General features: G+C 39.6%; 1 protein-coding gene across 1 annotated transcript; it reads right to left on the bottom strand.

Moving 5' to 3' along the window:
• On the bottom strand, positions 1 to 8,213 carry RIC3 (RIC3 acetylcholine receptor chaperone). Its single transcript, XM_031553424.1, has 5 exons — positions 7,976 to 8,213; positions 7,319 to 7,397; positions 5,832 to 5,925; positions 1,920 to 2,065; positions 1 to 845 (listed from the first exon to the last, which is right to left on the bottom strand). Exons 1-5 carry the CDS (start codon positions 8,168 to 8,170, stop codon positions 352 to 354), a joined length of 1,008 nt encoding a protein of 335 aa, XP_031409284.1. The 5' UTR covers positions 8,171 to 8,213; the 3' UTR covers positions 1 to 351.
• Between the last annotated feature and the right edge of the window lie 2,511 nt (positions 8,214 to 10,724).

Below are 10,724 nucleotides of genomic sequence, written 5' to 3'. Positions count from 1 at the left end.
TGATAAAAGAGATAATTTGTTTACTCTTGAACAAGAAAAAAAAATAAGAACTGCTTGTTCAAAATTGGAAAGAAATAAAAACACAAATACGTGAATGGAATGACCTGCTTCAGTGTATCAGTCCCTAAAAGCAATGACAAAGTGCTCTCTGCAAAGCAGCAATGAACTGAGAAGAGCTGCATGAAAGAGGGCAATGGCTTCCAGTTCAGGTAGAGAGTGTGACTGTTACTGTGGGAATGAAGTTAGTACAAGGAGAATAAAGGATTACTGTTCTTTAGGGACAAAAAACACAAATTGACGGTTTCTGACCTTTACTGTCACCACTTAGATGGCATCCACATATTGTCACTATTACTCAAGTCCTTTTGTGTTGCGCTTTCTCAGCGTGCCTGTTTCATCTGAATCACTGGCTTTTTGATTTTTCAGTGCTGCATTTTCATTTTCAAACTCTGTGAACAGGTCCTCTGGGGTTGCCTCTTCCGCTTCGCTGCAGCTCTCAGAATGAAATACAGCATTTTCTGCTATTATAGCAGGATCATCCTCCTCCTCGTAACAATAACAGCACTCCTCAGTGCTTTGGCTGTGTTGAAGGTCCTTCTCCCCTTCACTGATGCCAGCTACCTCATCTTTTTTCTGCCTTGAATCATAACTGTCCCTTCCCATGGTGAGATCAGAGAGCAGAGCTTCACTGCACAGGTACTCGTTGTCTTCCATGCCCTCCATTCTTTCTGCCAGTTCTTCTGCAGAGGGCTGGCTCAGATCGGGATAATCTACAAGGATTGTGTCTTGTTTGCGCTTAAAGCAATCGGAATTATCATAGATGGGATACGTCTCTTCTGGGTAACCTTCGGAATAAAGTGACAAGCAGCTTGAAATGTTAACAGCACATAAAAGTAGCACTAATTTCAGTGATGGATGCAGAAGTGTTAGAACAACTGTTCTTGGCACTGACAGCATAATTGGCATCTACTTAAGGCTATGTATTTATGACAGCATTTAATGTTACAGCAAGAACATGCAAACCATGACTTCTTGGAAGATGATGACAAAACTCCCCTGATTTTTAGGGAGCCACGATTTCAACCCAGACTTCCAGAAGCCAGTATTTAAGCTCTGCTGAAAGCTATGGGAGCTAATAGGTGAAAACTGGGTGTCTTTAAATATACCCACTTTTGTTCCTGTCCATAGCATGACTTGTGCTTTACAGATTTTTTTTGACAAAAAGCATTATTTATAAAGCTGGAAAACAGATATGAGTCAGTGGCTGTGTGCCAAACACGCATCATGAGCCTGACTTCAGAAAACAGAGCTTGAGGCAGCTGTTTATGCTTTATATTAGGAAACATTGCTTCCAAGGAGCAAGGAATTAGATCTGCATAAAGATGCATTTAGAATTCTGAAAGCAAACAGCTCAACTAGGATGTCTTGAAAATACGTTTCTGAAACAAGTAAACAATAAGAAATAGAAAGGACATTATAATTAAGGATCTTTAACAGACTTCCTGGAGTCGTCTTTTACAGTATTGGAGCAAACAAATTAAAAGTAAAAACTGTAAGTTTTCCAAATTGATTCTGATTTCTAAGGGATCTACAATTTTCTATGAAATTCAGCCCAGCAAAGAAAGGGAAAGATGAACCCTACAGTAGCCAAGACCTAGCAGTATATGTGAATATTCATATGCCACTCTGGCAGCAGACAGCGTAGACTTTATGCTAAAGGAAATGCTGGCTGCCCTAGAATTTTTTTTTTCCTGTTATGGTTGGGAAAACAAAGCACCTCTTGCAAAGCTTTGAACATTGCTTTCTGAAAAAAAAAAAAAAAAAAAAGATGAAGTTAGATTTTGAAAGGAATTCAGACTACAAGTAAGCCTTGCCCAACTTTCCTCATCAGGGTAACGGTAAGAAAGGCTCTTGCTTACCTTCCCAGTCCTCCATGTAAGGAGCTTCTTCAGCTTCTTTCTCAGGAGAGATGCCATCTATGAATTTGCCTTCCTTCATAACTCTAGTAATTTCACGGAGTTGCTGAAGTAACCTTTTTTCCTGGTCTGTTGTAACATTTTGAGCCCTGGTAGAAAACATCAGACAAGAGAATTCAGTCCACAATTATTGCCAATTGCTTACAGAATTTGGGCACAACTGTCACACTGAGTAGGACAGTCAGAGGAAACCTAAATGCAGTGTGATCACCATTCTTGTAGTCTGCACTTCAACTCAGTAAAAAGGTTTACCCATTTATCCAGAAAGCCTGCAAACAAACAGGTCAAGGCAGGCAGATGTAGACAGCATTCTATGGCACAGAAGACACTACAAAAACTCTTTTTTTAAAAAAGTGTTAAGTGAGAATTACAGAACTGTACCCTGTTTGAAGCACTGTAAGAAAATGCAATTCAGAATCTAAGCTATATTTAAATAAAATGTGGGTCTGATCAAAATGTCTCACACAGGCACTAGTCTCAATAGTCTAATGCTGTCCTATGACTCTTAAAGATTCTAGATTTGCAAGGCCTCAATGAGAAGTAAGCCAGTTGGACTGATATTGAACAAATCCAACAGTGATGCTGGTTGAGCACAAGCGGAGGAGCAGGAAGGTTTAAAACTGCTAAGAAGTTGTTACATTTAACTTTAACTTGCCCTTTAGAATCAGAGAGGGAGAAGACAGATTTTTATCAGATTAAAAGCAAACTGTAACTCTCACTGGTTCTACATGGCTGATTCTTGTGATTACCACTAGTGATAACAGAATTATTCCAAAATGATTACTACTCCTCAGGTGAAGCAATTACTGTTACAACAAAGCGATTCCAACAGATAAGATTATGTAGTTGTTACATGCTATTTTCTCTAAAAATAATAATAATAATAAGCTCATGAAAATCTTATTGCAAAAAGCTAGTATTTGGAGAGTGGTGACCTGAGCTCTAGCAAGTCACTCAGTGGGTTACAGCAAGGAAGATCACCGGCTGTACTTCAGGTGAAAATGGTTCTGGCTGGTTTTGTTTCATGTTGTGTTTCATGTTGTTCTTGAGAGGATGTTTGATCTCTCTGTAACGACCAATCCAAGCCCTCAGGAAACAGAGGCATTACTCTGCCTTACTTTTGAATCCTGCTGTGTTTTAAATAGGATCTACTGCCTCTAGTTGTTCAGAGAGAGTTGGCTCTCATCGTGCTCAGAATGTTGAACTGCAGACATATCTGAGGTCAGACAGATGATCTCCACACCATCAGACAGATCATCTCCAACAGCTGCTCAGTGAATCAGTGCTCTCTCCATCTCACCTGAGTAACGATCCCAGATTTAGATGCTAAATATCTACATCAACCTTTTAATAAGTGCCAAAATTCTCAAAAGCTTGCAGCATCCACTCCTCAGTTTTTCTTATTAACCTTCGTGAATAGATCAGCACCTTAACGGATGCCTTGTGCTACACACAGAGGAACAATGATGACATGATAGCTACTCCACTAAGGAAGCAGTGCCACACTGGTGTAAAGACAAAGATCAGCATCACGTTGCTAGTTTGTTTTGTGCACGGTTACACTCACCACTGCATGCTAACAGAATGGAGCTCAGGAGCCACTGCTATCACCAGCAGCTATCCAGATAGGAACTGCCTTGCTGACAAAGATTGAAGTGTCAGGAATCTTGTCTTTGCCACTTCTCTGTGCTTCCCCTAAGAGGTACTTTGCCCTCCATTTGTAGGGCTGATACAGTCCCAACCCTACAGGGAGGTTACACTGAGTTCCATCAAGTTGTGTGGCAGTTTGCTGCACAGAACAAATGAAGGTATGAGACAGCATCTTCTCAAAAGCCTGGGTTATGGGGATGTACAATTCAAAATGCGAATTAACTGGCACATGAAAATAAATGCTTTCATCAGCTAGCTGCCTTTGACAGAAGCTGTAATAGAACTGCCAAACTGATCCTCCTTTTCTAGACAGAAGTGTATGTAATTTGAATATATATCACCTGGATAAAGACAGACAGATCTGTCCATTTAGCACAGTGCAGATATGCCAGCACAAATAATAGGATTGATCACTGCAGCTAAAAAGCAGTGGCATTTCATATCAGAATTCTTAATATGCTGGATATTCCCAATAGAAAGCACTACTTTCTTACTGCAACACAAGGGCTTCACGAGCATTTCAGAGATCCATTCCCACTCTAGATATCTTATTTAAAACACAGGTTTTCCTTAAACAGGGAGAAATCAAAATCCATGCATTTCTTCTACTTAATTTAAGGTCTCCAGGAAGATTTAGCCGTAGGATGCTTGCAGTGTATGAGATGTCTGGCTGCCTGTATATAGGAGATTTAGCAGGGTACAATGAAATAATCACTACATAAAATGCACTATAGCCTCCAAACTGTATCTCACAGAGTACCATCTCTTTCCCTCAAAAGCTTCAAAGCTTGGGTGTATTTGAAAAAAACAGCTATTTGCTCCATCTAGAGGTGCCTTCCTCTCCCATTTAAAGAGAGACTACATTCAAAATGCACTATGATTGCATTCCATTTCTGATTCCCCTGATTCCATTTCTGATTTCCCCTGAGGTCCTTAGATTCATGTATATAAATAGTTTGGGTGATCAAAGAAGGGAAGCATTACTAAATAAAGGCTCTCAGCCAATTGCATTGAATGGAACAAATATTGCATTGGATCCTAAACTCATTTTATCAGTAAAAAATATTTTATCCTGAGTGTTTGAGAGGCATACAAGCCTAATTCTGGTAGCCTAAAGGCAAGTATAAAACACTGCTAAGTTCTCCAAACAGGTGAGTCAGATGGTGAAAACAGCATCCTGTTAGCTTAGGGACTTCCACTGACACTCAGCCTAATTCAGGTATCTTAGCATCTTGCCTTGCTGAGAACACTGCAGCTGCAGCAGAGGCCCTGGTGCAAAGCAGATAAAATTACTCATAGAAGAGAGGATTTGCAGCCAAATGAATGTAACAGGCAAGTTCAACACAGAATTGTTTCTACAGAATGGTTTAAAATAGAAGCACGGACAATCCAGGAGAAGTTAAGGTGTTACAAGCTATCTTTTTTGCTTGCAGACTGCTTTGATACTCCCGGTATTTCATTTTTCAGACACCGCAGTTATGCATTACCAAGCTGATGTCTTGTTACACGTCTTACAAGAAGTTTAAACTTGTTAGCAACATTTCCTTCTAACTCAGACTATTCCTCTCAAGTTTAAAACATTAATAAACATAATGTATGTTTAAACCCTGATTTTACCACTCTTTTCTCTTGTACTTCTAAGCAAATGCATGCATTTACTGGTTATGGAGTGGAACCAAATTATCACACATGTTATTATCAATTCTGCCTTTAAACATGTAATTTAAATGTCTGTTAGAATTTCCATACACAGATTATCAAAGCATTTCTATTAAAAAAAGCCATAGCACTAGAAAACACCATAAAACAAATGTTTCTCTTGAGAATCACTCAGAAAATTATTCAGTGACATAATATAGGTTATTTTATATACTTTAAATGCAGACATTTTCAGTTTAGACATAGCTGTCTAAACTCCTCCAAATAGTAACAAGTTATCCTCCAAATAATGCACTATTCAAAATGGGACGAATAAGGATTGGTTGTTGTTCTGTTTAAGGAATGTGAAGTTGGAAAGAATTAATTATTATATAAATACAGGCCTTGAAAAGAAAAGACTGCAGAACAAAAAGCACCATGCTTAAAATTAAATTTCTACACTTTGAAGTAGAATTTATAATGCTATTTTTACATAGCCAATGTAAGAAAATTCAATTCCTAGTCAGAAAATAACTGGTCCTTAAAATGCTGTAGTTTGAAACATACCTGTCACAGTTAGGGCCTACTCTGTTGATTAACTTTTCCATAGCTTCTTCAGTCTCTCTCAGCTTTTCCTGAAGTTGGGTGAGCTCATAGTCAGCTGTAAAAGAAACAAAATCCCAAGATCTGTGAGTGAGAGCTTTTAAAACCGTTGTCTCTTTCTCACAGGTAGCAAACTGACTGTAAGGAAACCAAAACACACAGCTTAAAGAGTTCAACAGATTTTTCCTGGTGCAACAGTGCCAATGATAACGGGACATACAGAAAGCACCTTCTTTCAATGGCTCCTCCCAATAAGCAGAGTGATGGAGGCAAACAGAATAACCACCATGGGATTGGCGGCATGTGACCCTGCACAGGTGTGGGAGGAGAGGCTGGGAAAGCTATCCATCCATCAGGCTCCTCAGGATGCACATCAGCTAACCACATGATGTCTGGAGAACAAAGCAGTGTTTTAGAAGAAGGTATAACCACTGAAAAAAAATGTCCACAGTACAATAACAGACACACACGTCTGGGAACATCCATACTGTCTCTAATTTAGTCAAGATAAGAGTAAAGATGGTGTTTAGTAGCTGAGAATTTGTTCTGTCAGCCAGTGTTATTGTACTCTTTGTAAATCCTGCATCTTCCGTGGAAATAAATAGGTGGCATTACTTTCAGAGCAACTTCTCCAGGACAATTTTCTCACTCAGCCCAGGCAAACCAAAAGGTTGGACACTCATGCATTAAGAGAAAAAAATTAAGTTACCATTGTTAATAATTTGCACTAAATCTCCAAGCACGACGCAGTACAAGTGCACAGAAAATGGTCTGCATTACTGAGTGTGTTAAGCATTGCCAGATTTTGTATAAGTTAATTACAGTTACGTGAAGAGCATTAGCTTACTGTCAGCATTTTCTATAAACTCTCACTTTTCTTTCATATTACAATTTAGCCAGCTAAACATAACACATTTAAATACTGATAGGGTAACTAATAGCTAATAAATGTCTACAAATAGTTGACTGTTAACTCACTGATGTTTAGCTACAATCACAGAAATATTTCAGAATCCTGTCTGCCTTCTTTATATTGAAGTCTCTAGTAAGTTAAGCAGTGCAAACAGGGAATGGAAAAAGTAGGGAAGAGGCTGCTAATGGCTAAGAATTCATAAATTCAAAAAAGAAAATACGAAGGTAGCTTTTAAGAATATGCTATATGTTATTACTAGGATATTATAGATGAGCATCCTCTTATCTATTTGCTAATTATTGGTTATATATATATATATATTATAATAGCTCCAAGGCCACTATTATATATTCTCATCAGCCAGATCAGATTAGAAAGCAATGGGGCAATAATTCACTTTAACACAGACTCTTCTGGCTTGTTCCTCACACAGTGGAACAGCTTTACAGCATGCCCAGAACCTGAAGAACTCAGTGAGACTGTGACTGTACAGAGTCAATGGCTTCTCACACGCAACTTAAAAATAAAAAGCACTTACTGATTTTCCTCTTCATATTTCCAGGTGCAGCAGGAAGGCATTTCCGTTCTCCAGGGGTAGTTTTTCCCTTGGAAGCCAGCTGATAAGTGAAAAAAGCCAACCCCTGGGTGAGTTACAGCAATAGCAATATATGAGGCCCAAAGGCAAGCAAGTAGAGGACAGAAAACTAAAATTATGCTAGGAACTAATCACAGAAAAACATCCCCAGCAGCAAAAACAGACAACCATGGAAGATGCCTAGGAGATCTTCTCAGCTGAAAATTCCTAAAAGACATTTGGAACAAATTTTATTTTGAAGCATAAAGAAAGCATAACTTAATTTTAGAATATTTATCTGTTGCAGGAAAGGGCCTGATTCTACAGTTATTTTGCTTATCCGAGGGAAGAAATTATTGTTTTGAAATGTGAAAAGTGAAACGTTCTGAAGGAGTTATAAGTGACCCCACTTGACTCCCTCGTGTTTTCTGCCACTTACTCCTTACCAACTTTGTATGTGCAGCAACAATACCACCTGGCTCTGCAGCTGCAAGCTCCCTATTTCTTTCCTCTTCTCCATGTTTGATCAGCTCACCCAATTCAACTTGCCTTTACCCTGGGATTTTCCTCCTCTCTGGAGTGTTATATTCTTGACTTTTCAATTATTTTCAATTTTCTTACCTTAAATAAAATATACAAGATGTACAAGAAGATGCCAAATCCATATATAGGGATGATTTGCCCCACAAGACCTCTCCCAGCTCCACCAGCGCTTCCACCACTTCCTCCAGCCTTGGCCTTGGCGACTGCTTCAGCAAGGTGAGACCTTGGGAAAGGAGGGGCAGCTCGGCTGTCGGGAGTTGCCTGGTAATGCATCCTTGGTGGAAAGCGACCGAGTTTCCCTGCAATAAAACACACCAAACATTTATTTTTCTTCTGTTACTTTCCACCTTTTTACATGCAGTCCAAAACTCAAACAGGCGCAGCTGATCTCTTATAAATGCATCACCAATTATGAAAACATAGCCTGCAAGACCATAAGTAATATCTGCAGACTCAATCTTCAGTCTAACTAGCTTAACTCATGCAAGTACCCACCTGCAGTTATTCTTTGAAAGTGAGACAACAAAATTACATTGTGTTAACATTTGTTCTTGCTAGAAAACACTGCCATAGCTAAATTCCCAAAGCACAGAAAATTGCAATAAACATATTAGGAAGTGATATCAATAATCTGTGAAATCCCACTATTAAAACATTTTTCTTCTAGGTGATGACATGGATTTTTTGACTACTTAGGCTTTAATGAAACCACACCGGCGTGCCCCACTGACCAGAATGCTCTCAGACTAACTCAGCCTTCATTATGAGGAAGCTGTTACAGTGCATCTCAATTGCAGTGAATTTATTCAAAGTATACCACGGAAACCAAAGCATCTTATTCACAAGAATTCTCATTGCTACAGCAGAAATTTAACCTTTGTAAAACGTTTTACGTTCATGTAAATATTCTTTATTCATTAAAAAAAAAGAACAGAAAATAATTGGCAAGGGTGAATCTGTACTTAAATGGATTAATGTTAGGCCAAAAGCATACACACTGGGCATTTGATTATCAAAATAATTCTCAAGGAAGCTTAATGGCTTCTAGCGTTAGGTTCTTCTTGTTGATTTTGAACTTTTATAATGATCTCCTTTGTAAAATGTCCTCTATTGTGAAGAACCCATACAAACCATATAGGAAATCAACGGCACATGCAAGTTGCCATGTGTGAAAAGAGCTGCCAAATATGTGGTATATAAATGAGAATATGCAGACGTGGATGCCACTGTCAATTACACAACCTAACGCATGCTATTACAGGATCCTAATGCTCTAACACAGTGCTAGGTGCTATTAAGCAGTATAATGTCAGAACTTCTTAGTTCTTCATCTTTCAACAATATTAAGCCTCAGCTGAACACAGAAAAGCTTAAACACAACTAACGTAAACCTACCACAACAACCAAACAGCTGATAATACTCAGACCATCCAAAAGAAATCTGGTATGCACTACACAAAATTCCAAGTGGGCAAATAAGTTGTCTGACCAATCTTGTGTTCTCCTGGTACTCCAGCACAACACAGCACGTTCACAGTAAATGAACATATTAATTACTGTAATATGTGTTAAACTATTATAGGGAAAAAGAACAGCTTTCTTCTTGGAATATCAATTTGTAGAGCACCATGCCTAACATTCTCTATGAATAGACTACTTCCAAGTCATTTTAATGAAAAGCCCTATGATAGCACGCATTTCCAACAAGTGGCAGTAACTTTAAGATTGCCTTATTTGGAAGCATTTTTCCCCCAAGACTGCACTAAGTATTTTATTAACTTCAGAAGTTACACTATTCAAATCTCTGAAGCTGAATCTTTTGGCAGGTAGCCACAGTTAGCAGGTCGCTCAAGGGAACAGTTAATGAAAAGAGATATGAACTGCTCAATCAAGATTTATTCTTCCTCTCAAAACCAACTTCAGGTGAAACAAAGTTTGGTCTGCAGAGAAGGTGTAATGACCTTCTTGCTATCAAATTGAAAATACAGACAATAAATTCTAGTCTGAAGCTGGCCAGATGAGATGAGATGAGGTATTACATCCTCAACCGAAGTCAAGGGCTGGAGCCAACCAAGGGATGAGCCTAGTGCTCTTCTAATCCGGGGACACAGTAACCTGGGAGGCATGGATACCACTGACACCATGCAGGAAACTATTTGAGCTCTCTTCTGATGATGGAGAGAGCATTTATGCTATCTACTTCAAGCTTTTAGCTATGGCTGATCAGACATAATACAACAGCAGTGATTAAAGCAGGCCATGCCAGAACAGGTGACATTATTTACAGTGGCAATTGCCACTGTAAAATAACTTGGGGCATTTGCTTTCAGTTGGTTATTGGTTTTTGATTGGGAAGGTTTGGGGTTGTTTTTGACTCAACACTCCTCACCAAGCCTATGTGCTGCACCATGGGCACTTGTGGGTGCCAGCACCTAAGAATGATGTATTTGATGTGCTACCAAAAAAAAAAAAAACTAGCTATGATTTAGGTTTCTCACGTTTGAGATTACGGAATGAAACTACAGACCTGTAGATCTGCAGTGTGCCTGAGCCTATATTCAATTCCTTCAGAACGAGAACACACAGCAACCACTAATGGGTAGCCACAGCACAGCACTCACACAACGGCTCTCAACACAGAGACCTATTCAGCAGCATTATCAGCCCTGATGGACGCGGCCCAGAGGCGGCGGGCGAAGGGAAGGACGGCCGCGCCACGCCTCCACAGCGGGCGGCGGCTCACCTCCCGACGCGCAGCGCCGCGGGGAGCGCAGAGCCGCGTGCCCGGCGGCGGTAAGACCCGGAGCGGACGCCTACGCCTCAGCGC

The sequence above is a fragment of the Meleagris gallopavo genome, chromosome 5 (assembly GCF_000146605.3).
Source record: "Meleagris gallopavo isolate NT-WF06-2002-E0010 breed Aviagen turkey brand Nicholas breeding stock chromosome 5, Turkey_5.1, whole genome shotgun sequence".
NCBI lineage: Eukaryota > Metazoa > Chordata > Aves > Galliformes > Phasianidae > Meleagris > Meleagris gallopavo.
The sequence above is the reverse complement of the archived record's forward strand: the minus strand, read 5'-3'. Positions and strand labels throughout refer to the sequence as shown.

What these genes read in the sequence shown, in the direction of transcription:
- RIC3 (XM_031553424.1), bottom strand. Translation starts at nt 8,170, where the DNA reads ATGCATTACCAGGCAACTCCCGACAGCCGAGCTGCCCCTCCTTTCCCA. An exon ending in TCTTGTATATTTTATTTAAG is followed by an intron (nt 7,398 to 7,975) that starts GTAAGAAAATTG and finishes TTCACTTATCAG; the next exon opens with CTGGCTTCCAAGGGAAAAAC. An exon ending in GTAGGCCCTAACTGTGACAG is followed by an intron (nt 2,066 to 5,831) that starts GTATGTTTCAAA and finishes GTTTTCTACCAG; the next exon opens with GGCTCAAAATGTTACAACAG.